This window comes from Artemia franciscana, chromosome 6, assembly GCF_032884065.1.
Source record: "Artemia franciscana chromosome 6, ASM3288406v1, whole genome shotgun sequence".
Lineage (NCBI taxonomy): Eukaryota > Metazoa > Arthropoda > Branchiopoda > Anostraca > Artemiidae > Artemia > Artemia franciscana.
This window is the reverse complement of record NC_088868.1, coordinates 27,147,488-27,167,170: the sequence shown is the minus strand read 5'-3', so window position 1 is coordinate 27,167,170 and position 19,683 is coordinate 27,147,488. Positions and strand designations below refer to the sequence as shown.

The following is a 19,683-nucleotide window of genomic DNA, read 5'->3' as shown; positions in this document are numbered from 1 at the left end:
GTCTTCAAACTGAACTCTACTAACGATGAGGGGAGGATATTTTTCTTGGAAGATGACCAAGATAGACGAGTTTTATTTGAAAAACGATCGGAAATTAAATTTAAAAAAAAAACAGTTTTTTTCAATTGAAAGAAAGGAGCAATATTGAAAATCAAAATAAGAACGATTCTTGAAACAAAAGGGCCATTTCATTAGAGAAGGGTGCTTTTCAAAAGTGCTAAAAACTTTAGGGCAAAGAGCAAGGTATTAAGGGGGCAACACCTTCATACGAAATAATTTATGTTGGTTTTGAGTGTTAATACTGCTCCTTAATATTGTTCAGTTTTGATTTTTCAGTTGAAAAAACTTTTTTTTATGTAATTATATAAAGATCAGTATAAGTAGTATTGCTATAGGCACTAACGCCGCGCCTATAGCAACTACTCTTTTCTTTCTTAGAAAAATGTTTCTGACATTTATTATTAACATTAAGAAAAATGTTTAGGTTTTTTCTATCTTTACTTAACGTTGGACCAAGGTTAATAGAACCATTCTTGGCAAAATCCGAAATATGCATGTTTGCGTACGTTTTTATAAAAACCACTATTGTTCACACTAAGTTAAGCCTTGTAAACAGTGAAAGCCATTTTATTTTAAAAAAAATTGCGCTCGGGATGGATCCGAATAGCCAATCTAAAACACACATTTTTGTGTTTTTCGAACAGAAATGTGGTTTTGAAAAACTCAGGTTCGATCTGAAAATATTTAGAGCTTTAAGTAAAAACAATATTAAATATTGTCCTTTACGTTTGTTAAATTTTAACAAACGTACTTTTTTCAACTATTCCCAATCTGATGTTAATACAGCACTGCCGGTGATGCAAGCAGTTCTTAATTCCTGTAAGACCATCTCTAAAAGCACCAAAAAGTTATCTCTCCCATATTCCCTCGGGTTTGACATTAAAGCGGTTGCGTTAGTTTTGGTAATAAATGTGCCAAATGTAGCGATAATAAGGAACTCCTTAGACCTGAAATGTCAGTCTCTGGCAAAGCAGATTTATGAAAGAAGATACAGAGCTACCAGTGAAACAAAAGAGTGTGTTCAATGGGCATATAAAACAGCGTTGTTAATTGTAAGCTCTGGAACACTAAAAAAATATATATCCAAAATCACAGACCCATGAACTGATGAAAAAAATCTTTCTTAAAGACTGTAGAATCCGTAATACCGATCCTGATTCTCAGGGAACAGCATTTTTTGCAGAACAATGCCATTTTTTTTTAAAGAACATCACTTTTATGTTCAGATACAAAAAAGTACAAAAAATATACTGTTCACATTCTTTTGGAAACTCTAAATTATTCAACATCGTAGTTTACCTAGAAATCCTATAGTAAGATAATAAGACCATTCATTTGGTTGAATACACAGGATTTTGATTGGAATCCGGTGGATGACAATACAGTTGAAATATATTGAATCAATTTTTTTTTCTGCGATTATTTTTCAGTGTCAAGTTACTCTATTTTTATAGTACACGGCCCAAAAAAAACAAACAAAATAGCGAGAAATATCACTAGAAACGGTGTCGGATCAAAACACAATACGCACCATTAGAATCGCCTTGGCAAACACCCTACACAAGAAACTTGCAGTCCCTTGGCTTGAACAACAAGGAAAATCTATTGACTTGAAAAAAAAAAAAAAATCTCTTTTTTCGCATGGGATCCATCTTTTTTTCTCCTTAGCCGTAGTTAGCGGGGTACTGGAACATCACATACAACTGTTTAAGGTCTCAGTTTAAAAGGAATTTCTACATCACCTCGCTCTTGTAATTAACAAAACACAATATTTAAAAGAGAATCAACTTTTTGACAAAAAAAGTAAATTTTCGTAGACAAACTGACGAATGACGTCCTAATCAGAAGTTACGACCATAAATGACGTAAAAATGTATTTAAGGCAGCATCAAAGTGCAATATCATACGGAAAATTAATACGCTTAACGTTACCTTATGCTGCTTTATAATATATTACTACTGTATTATTATACTATATTATTTTATATAACTATATAGCAATATTAATGTTACTCTTAATATTATCTCTTACTAAGTTGCAGTTACCGCTGCAACTACGTCCATGAAATTTTGCCAGAGCCTTTTTAGCCGACTTTACAACAGCATCGGAATATTTCTCATGCCCCCGATAATACACTCACAAGTTATTCATCATCAAGTATATTTCTCATCACTATCTATCTACCCAAGTCAAACTCATTGTTATGAGCCTTACAATTTTTTCTCCATCTTTTTGACTAGTTCTGTGGCAAAAACTTATAATAATTTTGTAAAGAGATGTAATAGAAATTTTTGAATGATTAATAAGCTAAAATTTATCCCTAAATCACCCTTCAAGCTTTGATCGCCAAACATATAATATCGCATTGACCTCCCAGGAGGATTAAATCCAAGGATGCGTATAATTGCTTTGAGCTAGCTCTCCCCACACCCCTGTTGTACCTAGTTGCAAAAGCAGCTAGATTTCTATTTGAACCCTGACTACAAAAAAACCCTGCAAATGCTTCAATAAGTTCTCTGTTCACCAAATCGACACTAACCTTATCAGCTGCCTTCAAAAGATAGGTAGCATCAATAGCAACGATCTTTATTATTTTTCTTTTGTAGATGTCTCTAGGAGTTTTGTCTTATAATAACCTAAATGGTTAAATGATTTGCCATAGCCTGAATATGAGTTATATCTTTGGCATCCAGTAATGAATGTGGATTCGTTGTTGTCCATAGATTCGCAAAGTAAACGCGCCACAAGTAATTCTTATCAAGAACCAAATTTTTTCCTAAACTGCACCGTATATGCCTCTGCTAAAATACCGATTAGCAGAATCAATATGTAATAGCCCCTTGTCTTCTTCGATTGCCCCATCTGTTACCACGTCAAAGTTTAATTCTCATTTTTTTGTCCATATCCATCCAGTTAGGTTTTTCAACAGCTCATCTTTTTATATTCAAATTTTAATTAATCAATTAAACACAATTTTTTGTTTTTTTTCCAAAACTGCCCGGACTGGGGCAATACCATTTTACTGACTATCTGGGCATTTTTGTTGTTAAGACTCCCTGAGCTTGTACCAAGCCTAGACAGTCAAACCCAAGACACAAACACAGACAGTCAACTAAATACTCGTCAACCAATACTAAATTCATTTTTTGTTAGTCCAACTGTCTTAACTTATAAATGGGCTACTCGCCTAATACTCTAGGCAGACAGGCCCTTTTTGGCTTTGGACGCTTATTCCCCTTGCAATTCCCGTCAACTTGTTGGTCTTGCCTCCTTTTCCCTCAAAGTATCTTGCAACATAACTTAAATAATTGATGAGACATTCCAGCTTTTCCACCATTACACGATCATTCAGTCTTGAATATAAAACTTGAAAATGGATCTGGCGTGAATATCATTTAAAAACTTTATTCGACTATGAACAGAAAAATATAGGAACTACCAAACAAGCTACTTGCTCTTGAATCATGGATATGCTGAAGTTATAACCTTTTTTCAATAGCCAAGGGTGATCCCGGAAAAGCTTAGGGAGTCTCAAGGCCAACTTTGCAATCAAATGCAGGCCATCAAAGAAAAATGTTTGCTTTTTTTAGCTTCAAATAAATAATGTCAACTTTTTTCAGACTTGAAATTCCGTTTGTTTAAGGAATTCGTTGTTGTAAGCACATATGAAAGATCTTTCAACGACCAAAAATTTCGCTCAGAAGTCGCTTTAATAATATCTCAGCGGGTTTCCCCCGTGCTAGTTTTGAATGTGGATCAAATGATAGAATGAAGGCGTCTTGTTGAATCATACTTCCTTTTCTTGCGCTGAACCTCTCTGAAAAGAGCCTGGAGATATACTGAAAACCTAACAGGAATCAGATGAGATGGATCGTTCATCAAAGTGGGTAGGTAGTGCCTGTGTAAACGCAACCCCAGCATAGGTGCTTTCTGGTTTTGCCAGTGCTTCTTGAGAACTTTTTTGCATTCATAAATCTTAATATAGATACTACCAAAACACTACTATTTTTTACAGACATTAATTTCCTTTTTGGTACTATTGGACAAATCTAGTTTCTGGTTTTGCCAGTGCTTCTTGAGAACTTTTTTGCATTCATATATCTTAATATAGATACCACCAAAATACTACTGTTTTTTGTAGATATTAATTTCCTTTTTGGTACTATTGGACAAATCTAGTTTTTTTAAGCAAATTTTTTCGCTATTCCCAAGTTCACCGACGAGTGAAAAGACTCAAGTTCTCTCAAGTAGAACTCGGTTTTGCTGTCTTCGGAAGTAAATTCAGTAATCAGTTCCCTATGGTATTCCGGCTTTTTGGAATCAGTACCTGAGCCAATCGTATATTTCCGACCCCCAGATTTTACTTTTACAATAAAAGCTGATTCCTAATAGCACGTTTCCCAAAGAGAGCATTTACCTTAATTTTTATTCTTGAAGTATATTTAATATTAAGGTCAAATATAATAACACATAACATACCTTGGTATGTTATGATGACAAACCATTCGGTATATACATTTGTGTGAAGCTAGTTCAAGTCTAAATTGAAAAGAGAATGATAAATAAGGAATCTAGATATAATAGTTTAGGGCTTTTAAGATAATTCTTTGCATTATATGATTTTAAACAAAAATTGTTTATACTTTTATAACTGATTTTCTATTATCTGCAACTTTTTAGAAATACCGGTAACAGTATGGTTCTTGGAATCTTAATGTGTCAAAAAGTTGCTACTGGTCAACCTTCTCTGGTTAAACTATAATTTTGATATGAAACAGTCTCTAATCCAAACATCTTGTTTTAATTAGTCAAGAAAAGTTTGTATTTCTGTGTTTTGTATTACTAAACACAAGTTTTGTGTAGATTTCGCTTTAACTACCCATTACTAAAGACTACAGACTACACTAAATTTTAAGTTCAACATTTTTGAAGTCCTTTTTTTTTCTTTTCGCGAAAATTTTAGGTTACCTCTTAAAAGAAAGTTTAGATTACCTCTTGTTTCACAATGGTTAGGCCGGATTTTTAATGTGATTTAGTCTCCAGACAAATAAGTCAGAAAATCAGGCAATGAAGTCAGTCAAATATGGGACTATACTCGAGAGAATCTTGTCAAGAGATTTCTTGTGAAAAGATAAGCGTGTTGCATCATCATGTATACGGTGATTTATTTTAATATTTCAGATAATATGGGCTAGAGTTCGTTCTTTACTATAAAAAAAAAATGTCAAGAGGACCAGTTTATTACAAAGGGAAGATCCACAATGACGACCGTAATGAAATACTACCTGGTTGCAGCAATAGCTCATTTTGTCTATGAAAATTCAGTTGTTCTTTACGATAAATTGATTTTATTTTAAATATTGTGTTTTTCTAAATACAAAAGGCACTATCTGTAACAGAAAGTAACAAATTTGTTCAATTGGGGACGACCAAGCGACGTCGCAAAGTGAATTCAAGGACCCTTTCTACATGAGCTCTTCCTAGAAAATTTCTCCTTAGAATTAAATCCAAAGATGAATCTGAAGGAACAAATTTCTTTGTAGGAATTTCTCATATAATCCCTTTGAGTGCTTACCTCTCCTTTTGTTGATTTTAAAAACCACTTTGTCACCAAAAACGGTTCCTTTTCAAGATCAGTCCAAGACAGGGGCAAATTAAATATTGACCCACGTGAGTTTTTTCCTCTCTTTTTTTAATTTGAGTTGCGTGCAATCTCACATCCGCAACAAAGCTACATTTTCGCCAAAATCTAACTTAATGAAGGTTTATACATACTGAATATTCTAAATAGCCCTTTACACTAGATTTTGTAAATTTTGTTGATTCTTCAGTCTATGACGAAAACCGGGTCCTTATTAAAATTCTTATCTCTGATATCTCAGATAAGCTTGAATTACTGCACAGAAAATTGTCGAACACAGAAAATTCTCCAGATTTTTTCGCATTACTGCCTATTTAAGTTCTTTCAGTTTCGAATTTTTGTATTCTCTTCTCTTTTTATGTTTGCTTTTCTCTCATTTTTTCTTTAGTTTTTTCAATGCGTTACTCTTTTATTGTTTTCACTGACTTCTACTTCTATTTGTACTTTTAGGTGTTTTTCCATATGTCACTCCACGTATTATACTACATTGATAATTGACTATTGCTGTGACTATTTACTATTGTATAGTAGGGATGGAAAATAATTAATAATAATATAACTATACAAAAAAGTCAGAATAAAAAAAACAACTGTATGTTCGTAAAAAGCATAAAAAAACAGAAGGCATATAATACTTGCGTATATAAATATAATACAGAGTAGGTTTGAAAACATCCTGAAGGCCCTGGAGTCATTATTAATACCCGTTGAACCATTTATGGTAGTTGTTTCTTGTCTGCGATCCATTTTTTTCTTAAGTGATAAGTAATGGCACTGCTTGACTAAAATATGGTAAATTAGGTCAGTCAAAATAAAAAGTTACCAGAAGATACGATAGCACTTAATTTTATTTTTAAATAAGGAGCCATCATTCTATCCATCCATAATAGCAAAGGGTTTGACGTCTCAAAAATTTTATGTCTTACTGCCTTACTATTTCTTCTATAACTTTCTACTATTTTCATTTCATTCTCTTGTTTGATATTTTTCATTTTTTTATGTTTATACTTGTTTATAGGGGCTTTTTCTTTGTTCTTTTAAGAGCTATATTTATAAGGAGGGAATGCTTACAGACTATTAGAAGAAAGAGAAACTAAACCATTCTTAATACCAAATCCATGGAAACCTTCTTGCGTCGTCTATTGTTATTCTTGTAAATTAAATTTTTTTCCAACAGAAAATTCAAGTATTTAGGGAAAAGCTAAATTTAACATTTCATTTAAGTAAATAACACCATTTTGAGCAAAAAAAGGGCAAGTTTCAGCCACTTTGATAGTATTAAATGATTTGTTTGCACGCAACTCTGTCTGAAGTTTGACTTGAAGTTCAAGCACATACAATAATCAGATAAAACTATAGGAAAACATTCCAGTACAAATGACTAATGAGCGTATTATAATAGTATTAATGAGATAATTGTAACATCGATGTGTACAGAAAAAATGCACCAAAACAACAAAGTAAACTAAACGTATAATCTAAGGACTATAATTAAAATTTAAAAGTAGAACTACAAATACTACCAAAGCCGTTATCTTTAAAAGACATGATGTATAAAAGAATTAACCTATTTTAACAAGGACCGTATCCAAGAAGTTTGTTCGGAGGAGGGGGCTAAGGACTTTTTAACCTGCATTTTTACAGCCAATTTATGAGTCGGCGAAACATTTCAGAGGGGAGGGGAATTTTAAACCCAATACTTCCTACCTGGATACGCCCTGACAAAACAACACATAAATTCATAGCACTAACTATTTAAAATAGTAGAAGTAGAAAAGGTAATCCCTATATAACTATTCCCTGAAAATATTTTTACTTTATTATTATAGTTTTTTCTTATATAATATTTCAGATAAAAAGAAGTCGCAGGTCAAAGCTGTCTGACTTTTAAAACTAGACTTGACTAAACAATATGGTGCGCTGCAGCAAAAAGGCCACTAGAGGCCAGCACAGCACAAAGCTATGTCAGCGTCTTGGTTATATTTAAATGAAGGGTTGCCAATCCCTTGGGGACAGGGTCTTGCGATTGGCAAGTTTGGACCACAGTCTCCGGGGCTTTCAGACGTGGCCTCATCTATTACAAACCAAATAACAGGCAATCAATGCAAAATTCAGGGTTGTAGGGGAAAGATAGAGCGTGTTTTTCTGGAATTAGTAGAAGTCACTGTAAGTTTTTTCCAATATAAGTACTTCAACAAATAGAGGTAAACATAAAAGCAAGTTGAAGGAGAAAATAAGAAAGCTGAAAAGAGAAGCAGAAAAGAAGAAGGAAGGGAGAGGAAGAGATAGGAAAAGAGTAACAAATAAAGATATTATTTCATAATTTTGGTGGAATATTCAATTGTTACTCAAGATTCACTTAAAAACATCTAATTAGAAGAAAAGAGAAGGAGGGAGGGAGAGAGGGAGGGAGGAGGCAAACGAAAACACAGCTTAAGTTTTTCCATTAATTTATCATTTCATTACTTTTCAAATTTTACGTAGGCTAACAGAGAAAAACTGCACCAGACGAAAATACATACGTAATTATTATCGACATTAAATAAAAATTTATATTAAAAATCAAACTAAATGAATAAACATTATTTAAGAGTAATGACTGAATCACAAGCATGATATCTAGCGACACTTTTTAAAGAAGATAATTGATGATAATAGTTGCAAGAAGCTAAAAGCAGACATAATTTGACGTTAAGTTGCGTAGAAAGGAATCCACTGTGAAACATGGTTTCACACAACTACGTTCTTTTTCTGCCCCAAAATTAATTTAGAAAAAATGAAGAACTCATGACATAAAATCAGTATTTTGCGTCCGTTAGCCGCAAACGACAAGAAGGAAAGAACGTTGTTGATCAACAAGAACGTAATTGAGTAGAAAGCAAAAAAGGCACTGGAATTCACTCTGCGCCTGAGACCAGGGTTGACTTTTATGAAACTAAGAAAGCAGAGAGCTTCAAATAAGAAGACAAGCAAATTTTTCTGATATTTCTTTTTTTCTAGTCAACTCTTTTTAGGCAAACTGGTTTTCCAACGGAGTTAGAAGATTATGCCACACAGGATTCCAGCAGAACCGATAAAAACTAAGCACAGCCACCTCTTCTGGTAAGGGAATGCTGTTTTATGAACCCGGATGAATGAACCCATAGGAAATCTAACCCATGATTAGAACTCTAGAGTTTTCTGAAGATATCAAACACTTATAGTTTATTTGAACCTCGTCCAATAGACAGGAACACATTTTCGCCGATCCACATCTCAGATCCTAATGATTAAACGTGCGGTTTCAGTTGTATCAACCCCCCCCCCATCTCAAATAAGACATATTGTGCTATAAAACTGTGATCAAGGAGTGGAACTTTCGGTTTCAGATTTTCAATAGTTGTTAACCAATAATGAAATAGGCTTGCTAATGCAAGCCTATTTCATTATATTTCCCAAAAGAAACATGACGATATATGCATTTCTGAGCACCCCCCCCCCTTCACTAACAAATACATGAAGAACCAACAAAAAGAAAAACACAAGGCACATAATGAACTCTGGATATATGGAGCAAAAACAAAGCCTTGTTAAGAATAACACGCACCGTCATCCTCTAATATTGTCATGTGAGTTCATTTTGTGTTTTCATTTATTCTTCTGGCGTTTTTGTGAACCAAGCGAATAATCATATACAACTTTTTGAGATATGTTAATTATAAACCTCGACTCAAAAATTCAAAAGGTGTTGCTGCTACACGATAAACACTTTGCAGGAGAGGGAAGCACTAAAAATAAGCTTCAAGTTTTAAGACTTAATAACTATCAGTTGATTATTTTAGATTTTTTTTTTTTAAAGCGGAAATCAGAAATGCAAACACAAATTAAATAGAATCCTAGGTTTGAAATTAATTCCAAGAATTAACCTTTATTCAAGGAGGAGGGGGCAAGGGCTACAGAAACCGTGAAATATTTTCATTTTTAGCGTAAAGAATGGGTGGCGTAGGGAGCTGTTGCTACCCTTATACGCATGATAATTTTTGTTCAAGGTTTAACATCACTTTTTATTTGAGTAAAAAATTTTCTAATAAAGAGAAGAAGTTTGATTTCTATTCGTTTTCAATGCCATATCCGGTCTTTTTAGATAGACAAAGCACGGTAAAGGAATTTTCATATCAAAAGCAACAACTTGGGACTATTTCTGCCTAAAAAAGAAGATATGACAAGATATTATAATTATTGCATAATTAACGATGCAGAAACATCGATTGAAATTTTGAATGAAAAGGGATAAATTATAAATTTTAGTTGGACAAGGAATTGAACATAAAGCCTTTCGAATTAATATCAATAATTAATATTATAGTATTATATAAATTAATTATTAACATTAACATAATATTATAAATTAATATTAATATTATAAATTAATAATTAATATTAATATTATGAATTAATAATTAATATTAATAATATTAATATTTCAGGAAAATATGCCTCTTTTGAAAATAACTCTAAGCATGTGATGATGGTAAGCCATTACAACTTTTAACAGGTAGGTTACATTATTTGAGAATGTGCTATAAGATGTCTAAGATCTTGCACCCCGCCCAATCCTTAGAAAAAAACATCAAAATTTGCACATATTTTGGCAGCATTTTTTAAGCATCTCAACAACCCTTCCCCCATCAATTTTCTGAAAACAACATATTTCAAAACTCTAACACAATCTAACTCGCAAATATGCTAAATATGGCACATATGTTTTTAAATACGAAAAATAAAAATGAAGAATGAAAGAAAAGAAAATAACAAAAAGAAAACTAAAAAAAAGGTGACTCAACAATGAAAACACAATTATTAAGCTATAGAGGACAGTGGATTAGATAAATTTAATCCAACCTGTCCTTTTAAAAAATGATAGAGTTTATTTATCGTCTCTAAACATCGAACCATCTCACTCTTATAAAGCAAGTCCAAACCCAAGTAGTATCCCTGCTCATCGTTAAATATTACAACGTCTCAAAACAGTTTTTCCTTCTTCCTGGAAGAAGCCTGTGTGCAATATACAAAAAAAAAAAACAAAAACAAAAAAAAAAAACAACGAAATCATTTTAAAGCCCAAAACACGATATTATGGAACAGGCAAGACAATAAATTAAATTTCTAAAGCAAACATGAGATCCGTAATTTCATTTTTCTTTTTCCCCTTCCCCTTTTTCCTTTTTGACTTGTTGCTCTCTCGTTTCCCTTCAATTTGCGCTTCCCCATCAAGTTCAACGCCTGAATCATTAATATGCGTGCCATCTAAGGACTCTCCCAATTCAACTTCATTCTGTTCAATAACTTCAAATTGTTCTTTTGTCCCCGGGTCGACACAGTCTGGGGGATGTGGTGCGTAATCACTATGAACTTTCTCTTCAGTTTCAAGGTCTTTAACTTTCGACGCTTGAGACATGAACTCTCCATCCGAAGATTCAATGCTACTACTTAGCGACATCTTTCGTTTTTTACATTGTGCTTTGCGTTGATTCTTTTTTCGCTGCCCAACTATGCTCGAATTTGTTCTAAAAAAGAAGTAGTTAAATTTATTCACATGTTCGTAAATTCAGTCAGGGTGGAGAAGAGGGGAGCCCCTCTTCCAAAAAAAACCACAAAATTTCTACTTAAAGCGATGAAAAAATGCCAACAATAATCATTATTGTCTACTTTTAAGAACAAACTCTAATAAATAGATGATAATTTGTTCGTCAAAAGAGTATCACAATAAGGTTTAAAAAAATACTGCCAAATTAAAGCTTTTTTTCCAGGATAAAAATAAAAAAGGACCTATTTTAACCACAAGGACATCTACATGAAAGAGGGGGTGATGCAGCTGGGCGTTACCAATATCGTTATCAATGGGCGTTACGAGCAATAATTGCATAACAGCATATTAGAGTTGCGCAATGTTTTCCTTTAGATTAAAATGTGATTTTGGCTGTTTCTTGTTCCATACCTTTTTCTTTAGATGTTGAGTCATTTTCAAGACATAATTTGTTTGTTAAAAAGAATTTTGATTTTGAGTTTTTAGAGAAAGATATTCCCGTTTGATAGCTGTGACATTAGTCTCAGATTTTTAACTGCTCCGCATTAGAAGCTAAACATAGCGAGATAAAAATTACAAAAATATTTTGTATACCACAGGCGACTAAAAGAAAAATAATAGAAAAGTAGCATATTTATTCCTCTTTAACCACTTGTATATCAGTCAACAACGAACCCATAAATCCTGTAATCGCCTTTTTCTACTACTTGTCTGTTTTCATTTGTTATTGGGCTCTGCTCCGGGATTATTGTTCGTTTAATGTTATTGCTCGTAATAAAGTAATTTTTTGTTTCTGGTGTGAAAGAACGAACTTCAGAAAATTTCGTTCAGGGTCTTGATTAATTTGAAAAAATATTTTCCATGCGAATAACGTTACGAATACCCACCCCTCCAACACTCTTATGGTTTTACTTTCTACAGCGAATAAGATAAAATGAAATTTAAGTGTTTTTGCAAAATAGGTTAGAAAAACTGCCGTTGTTTTCACCAAGCGATGCTAGGTCCCCTAGTACTTTTCACCTAGGTCAGCTACAAGTCTTTTTTAACCATTTCGATCTCCCACTTTTTGGCCTTTCGTGTTTATAAAAATAGCTAACTCCATGTTTTTTAGTAATATCTAGGACACGTATTATAAACATTAATTGTCAAATGTTTTGTTTTGTGTGCATATCCTACTAGGACCACTTGCCACGCGCAAGATACCCGCCAAAGTAATAGTCTTCAGGCTCCTCAGGCCACTAGAATCAAATTTAATTTTTTCTTTATTGAATAATTTAGATGATTGAACAAAACAGAAATTAATTTGGAGCATTTTAAGAAAAGATAAAAATAAAGTGTATACAAATTATAAGCTTTAACTTTATTGGGTTATTTAGAGGTTTAATAGTTTGTTTTATGGTGTATTTAAGACTAAGTTTCAGGCCTGGACTGAAGAAAGGAACTACCTCCCTATTATTTCGTTTTCTCTTATTTGTTTTTAAGTTATCCTATTTAATTTTTTTCCCACGCCATGAACCAGCTCTAGTGCTTGGGTGGGGTACTCATTATGTTGTGTGTTTGACATGAATAAAGGAGTCAAAACATGCCAGAAAGACAGTCCGGGATAGAAAAAAATTCAGTATAACTCGAAAATAGTTTGAACTGTTCATAATATCCACCCGTTGGAGGTGGGATGGGGGTGGGGAGATTTCTATTCTGCTGCAATTAACATGGCATGTTTTTTAATATAAACGAAAATTTTAAGTACCAAGGATAGTAAAAACAAAACTGAGTCTTTAAATTGGTTACGTGGAAATTTACGCAACCATATACGTATTTTAAAAATTAGGGAAACCTTGGAACTCAATTTTTGATGAAAAGACCTCCATATGCCGTCATGTGGTTTTACAAACACTAAGTTTGAAACTAAGGAATGTGTGTGAAAAAATCCGCAGAAAATAAGCGAAATCAATACACCAGAATAAAATTCTAGAAACTTTAACTTTCCTGATTGCTGTGGCAAAAGATAAACACTGCGTTTAAGTGCCAGTAAACTGGATAAACAAAACAATGATTGAATGAGAACAATGATGTAAGAGTACAACCCTAACATCTTGTTACCAAATAGGAATTGAAAAAATGTACATATACCTAAAAGTCTATGCTATGCATTAATATGGTTATTATTGGAATTATTCAAGATTAACCCTTCAACTATAATTAATCAATTGACTTACGCAGAACATCTTTTTATATAGACAAATTGTCGTATTTTATTATATTTATCGCTTCAAACATATCCGGATAAACTTTATTTTTTGTGATTACAAAAATATCAATTTTATTTCTTAATTTGTATTGTATAAAGGCCAAATATTAAATTCAAGGTTTTGTTCTTGTCAGAAGCCATGATAAAAATCTTCCAGACTATCTTTTGCGTGTCATAGGCTAGTAGCACTTATAAAAGATAAGTGTAAGCCTTTGGGTATTAACCTGGATTGAAATCACGAATTACTAACATACTGGGAATCAATAGATTGTCTATTTTTGAATTTCTACGAATAAAAAGACTGACCAAATTTACTGAGTAATTTTATGCTTATATTTTTCATGGTTCAGTGTGGCAACAATGTTGAAACTTGCACAACCAAGATTTTGCTCATAATTTTGTAACGACCAACAGAAAAATCTTCAAAAATCCCGCTTCTCAGTATCAATCTACCTAAGATGGAGCCAGGAGAAAAAGTGTTTCCAGTTTGATGTCCTTGGTACTTCAACAAAAACACATTATACCAGAGCCATTGCTAGGATTGGTAGCGCCCGGGGAAAAATTAATTACATTACCCCCTCCCACTTCAAATATAAGTAGAAAAAGCTGAACCAAAGTGAAAAATTTCAACAAAGTGGGCAACTCCTCATCCACGATCCCAGTCATGGCACCATGAGCATCTTGCCCCGGTTACCCCCACCCCTCCTGAAAGGCTCTGCATATTACATTAGCTTATTTTCTGACTATCAATAAGAACAAACTAATCGTATTTCCTACATTCTTCTTTTTTAATTAAACCACAAAAAGGTAAATTATTAGGTTTTGCTTTATGTCTCCACACAGAGAGCATAAAAGAATAAATTTCTGTATAACAATTTTTCAACGTTTTTTGTGTAACTGGTAAAAAAAATTGTATTTTTTTGGTGTCGAAAGGGGTATGATATCCTATTTAAGATATGTGGTTCAGATGCTAAAGTAAAAAAAAAAGAGGAATTGTGCCTACTCTAGTGTGTTTGCAGGTTTTCAATATGACAAAAGGAAATGGATTAGTATCAATTAGACTTGAGATAGTAGTTCTTATAAAATATACAAAAAAAGAAAATTACAACAAAAAAATTTCAATATTCTATAAACTCCCTATATATATACAAATAACACCGAACAACAAGGGACATCTTTTTGTCTTAACCATTAAAATATATTATTCTAAAACATATTTTATGCCTGATTTGAAAATGCCGCCAGAATTTCACCATCGCCCCCAATTTTGAAGATTTCTTCTTATGTAAAACGAAAACATCGGTTTGCATTTAAAAAGGATTAAGGGATTTTTTTTGCACTTTTGTAGGTTCAATCCAAAAATATAATGAGATTTGTTTCGTACCTACAGTTTTGCGTAATAATTTTTTTTGCCTGAAACACAAAATTAAGCAAAAAAAAAAACATTAAGGGAAACTATGATTGTCAGGGAAATTGGATTCAGTAAACAAAAATACGTAAAAAAATTTCCAAAGAAATTCAGTTTTATCATTATTTTTTTAGATTTAATTTTCCTTCTTTTATTAGCTTAACAACCATAATATTGGTATTCCAATATTTGTGATTTTAATGAAAAGATTTTTTTTTTAACGAACAATTAGAAAAAAATTTGGAACAGCATTGCATGAAATTTTAGGTACTAGAAAAAAATGTAATTGATATTTAATATGACATTTAAATAATAGAAAACCTTAGACAATGAACTTCCTTTTACCCCTCATCCCTCTAAACCCCGTTATTTTTATTTGTTCCAATAATCTCTTTTATACTTCTTATGGTTTGCCAGTAACAATTTATTAAAAATTAAACACCACTGTAGGCCTACATAAATTTAAACCTGACAATCTAAAGAGAGACAAAATTCTTTCATGTGATTCCACACACACAAAATTAGAAAGTGATTCGAGACAGAGTTTGATTGTATATACGAATCCACATAAAATTTACTGAAAAAGCACAACAAAATGTTTATAAACAATGCACAAACAAAAAGTGTAAAAAGCAAAAACAATGTAATATTAAAAACGTTTCATTTAAACCCATTCACAAGCATGGTACTAATGGTACCATTTAGCTAGTACTAATTCGAGGCTCTAATAATTTTTCATAGTTTTCAGCCAATAAGAAATTTCTTTGAAAAATCTGATTGGCTTAAATAAGTGCTAGCTAAACTTCGGTATTAGTAATATCTCATTGGGAATGGGCCTTTAACGAAAGATTTCTAGGATTAAATTTAAACTAAAAATAGAAATTTTAATTTAGTGTTTTGCCCTACTATATGTCAACATTACCATTCAAAACTATAAATAAAATCAATAGTAATAGCAATGGAAGATAAATATTGTAAATCTTTATTAGGGGGTTGTTTGTAAACACTAGTGGGAGCTTACCAGCGTCTACCATTTTTTAGCCATACACAGGTAGCAGAACAATGTAACAGGAAAAAGTTTTGCCAAAATTCAGAAATTTTAACAACAAAAGAGAATTACGAAGTTTAAATAAAATGCAGTATGTTGGGATATGGGAGAGCAAGTTGGTACTCGTCAGCCCAACATTGAAGTCAGACTTGAGAGATCTATGCCATGAGCTATATATATTTCTGAACAATTTTGTTATTTCAAAAAATTAATGAATAAAATTAAACACACAATGCATGTGATTAAGAATATATTTGTATGTAAATTAATCGAAGAAGTATACATAGAAAGAGGTTGGATGGATTTTCCAAAATTCTGTCTAACAAATACTTGTATAATTGCTTCTTAAGGTTCTCTCAGTGCATGTCAAATTCCTAGATGTTCTTTTTGGTAGTAATACCTCCTTCTGGCTTCATATTACTTAAAATTAAAACGAAAATATCAAGGAATATTGGAATCCCTCGAAGGCTCAAACACATTTTTCCTGGTTCGATTCTAATCATATTTCATTATTTATTCAGTTTTATGTTTATTATTGTCCTGCTATATGGTTGTCAACTTTTTCTTCCACCAGTCTCAAAGGTATACGACAAAGCAATAATCTTCAACCTTGAAACAAATAGTTCTGTTAGTTACTAGATTTAAGTCTATATTGTAAGTTCCTTTATTTTTTTTTTTATTCATGTCTTTCGTTTTTCTTCAATTACAAGGCCATGTTCCTGCAGTCCTCAGAACTATTCCACCTCTAGATCATGTAATTATCTTCGATTAATTTGAATTAATTTAATTTATTAATTTATTGCAGTTGTTGTAGCCTTAATTTAATCAATTAAATTAATTAATACTTCAATTAATTAATTTGGTAATTACTACCTTCGATTAATACTTAATACCTTCGATCATCCTACATCCTACTTACTACCTTCGTGATTCTAGCAACACTCGAATTCCTTCAGTCAAACAGTCAGGTCAGACTGCAATCTTCTAAGCGCTTCTCATGCTGTCTAAACTGTTTATTTGGTACCTTCAGAAATATTGCAAAAATTCTTTTCATTTCCAATTATTTTTCATTTTATTCATTTTTTTTTACTGCCCCCATGCAGTGGATGTCCAGACCCAAGTTTAAAAATCATGTTTGTATTGCTTATTGGGCAATTACACTTTGCTATGGCTTGGCTCTTAGGCAGGTAATCAGTGATGGCCAGTTGTTTATCATTTTCTTCTTCTTTTTAGTGTAAATGTTTCTGTTTCTTTTTTTCTCCCTGGGTTCTCAGCCAAAGAACCTTGCAAGGGCCATACATAGATTTATTTCTTTCTATTGCTTCTGTTTATTGTAAATTTTGAATTAACCTATCAAATTGTCATTTAAATTAAAGATCTAAGCTCCTGCTTCCTTTTTCTAACAGTGGATTTGACTTTCCGAACGGCTGCCTTTAAGTCTCTGTCTTTTTCAAGTTGAGCTTTCAGAGCATCTAACATAGCCTTTGCTACCTGTACCCCAACCAAATCCTTTGACTTCAGCAGAGCGTTTTCTAGTCTTTTGGTAGCTTCTTCCAAAAGATTGTCTGAAACCATTTCCTGTACTGACAACTCTTCTTTCTTTCTATCCACATCATTTTCTAATGCAACTACAGATCATTTCTCCTTTTCGAGGCTTTCTTTCAATGCACGACGTTCTTCTTCTTTGGATCACTTTCTCTCTTCTTTTTTCGACTATTCAGCATTCTTGGCAGCTAACCTTTCAAAATATTTCTTACTAGTTGTTGGGGTGGCACTTCGCACCACCCCAACACCTAGTTGGTGGGGCGCTTCGCGCCCTCCCAAGCCCCCCCCGCGCGTGTAAGTCGTTACACGCCATTGTAGTTGTGTCCCTGTGTCCCACCTGTGAATATAGATAGATTTATATATGTGTTTCAAACTACGTAAAAATTGCGAATATACAACATTCTTGGCTTTCCCACTACTGGGAGCTTTCCGTTTCCAATTGCCAGCAATTGATCTGAAAATGTTTGACCAGAGTCATCGTTTTGCAATCGGACACGCATATTTGTAGTTAATTTTAATATTTTTACGTGTGCCCATAAATTAGAATTTTTCAGGGAAGCATTCATTTCGTCTGCAGGAGTTAAACTGCGTAAAACTTGCGAATATACAACATTCTTCGCTGCAGTTTTTTTTGCAAAAGAATCATTTTTGCAAAGCGAAAAAAAAGCTGTTAATTTTGTATCCGGTGGATTCAGGGCTCTTTGTTGCACGTTGGTTTCCGAGAAATGAACATGTTGACCATTCTGTAAATGTACCGCTAAGTGAACAACAGCTGGACTACGTTCATGTATCGGAAATGAAAGAATTCGCCACACAGCTTCATTACTGCTTAAGAATCTTCCAGCCTGATATTGTACGATTTCGTCGAAATCTTTGATTTCGGGCTGCAAGCCAAAAACTGCCATGTCACTGCCTTTGTTGACGTATTTACATATGTATTTGATTGCCTTTACGGACTTACAGTATTCAACGTTTATGTGTGCATTAAATGTTTTTGATAATAATGGGGAATATGGAACAACCCACTGGTTATCTACTTCGATGGTAGTACCGTTACGCTTCTTTATTATTGCTGTTTTACCGCCATCTTCAGTAGATCTTCTTCTATATTGTGGGTAACCATCATTGCCAGTAATTGTGTTGGATACTAAAAGTCGAGGATATTGCTTTGTGCACCTTCCTTTGGCCATGCATCGTGAATTTTCGTTCAGTGCACCGCAAGGTCCATGTATCATATTTTTTACAATAATATCATATAACCCCTTATCGACATTTTTATCAGGTATTTCAGCGGAAAACACATCATCAATTTCGTTCGAAGTAATTTTTTTATGTAGCCAGATTAGTATATGTGCGTGTGGCAAACCTCGTTTTTGCCATTCCACTGAGTACATCCAGCATCGCACTGACCCAAACACTTCAAGTTTTACTATGTATTTTATCAGTGATTTCAACTTTTGCCGGAAGACACGGGCCGTAATGTCATGCCTATGAACCGCCGATTGTCCTTGAAGTAAAAGCTGCAGTATCTCGTCTCAAGATTGATTACATGTAAATGTAATAAATAAATCTGGACGACCATAGAGACGAACATACGCAATAGCATCTTGAGCATATTCATGCATATGACGGGGACTGCCAGCATATGACGAAGGTAAAATTGTTAATCTTCCAACGTTTGTGGTATTACCGCCATTTATAACTGCATCTCGCAAATGAATGTATTGTTCAGAGCAAGAGTCTGGAGCCTCTCGGACCTAGAACCTGAAACATAACGCTTTACCAACTCAGCTACTTCGGCTTGAATACATTCGTTTTGAGCAACTTCCTCGGGTGTTGCCATTGTAGGTTCTTCAGTCATTTTACAATTAGAAATTTCTCTTTCAACGGTCTTCTTACAATTAAAAATTTGTCTTTGAACGATATTCTTAAATACCTGTGTCCTGGTCGTCATTTATATTCCCTGTGTCCCGGTCGTCATTTGTGTCCCGGTATCCCAGTCTGTAATTTCTCTTTGAGTGTCCCGGTCGTTATTTATATTCCCTCTGTCCCGGTCGTCATTTGTGTCCCGGTCTGTAATTTCTCTTTGAGTGTTTTTTCTTTTTAGTATTTTTTAGTTTTTTACATTTTTTCTTTTTTCAGTTTTCTTTTTCTTCTTTATTTTTC

At 33.2% G+C, this 19,683-nt stretch overlaps 1 protein-coding gene across 1 annotated transcript in view; it reads right to left on the bottom strand.

Annotated features, from left to right (window-relative positions):
• Window positions 1–6,068: 6,068 nt before the first annotated feature.
• The window catches only part of LOC136028256 (protein kintoun-like), a 42,460-nt gene continuing 28,845 nt past the window's right edge, over window positions 6,069–19,683 (bottom strand). The window contains exon 5 of the mRNA XM_065705993.1: window positions 6,069–11,248. Coding sequence (XP_065562065.1) covers window positions 10,840–11,248 — 409 coding nt within the window. The 3' untranslated portion in view covers window positions 6,069–10,839. The remainder of the gene's footprint in view (window positions 11,249–19,683) is intronic.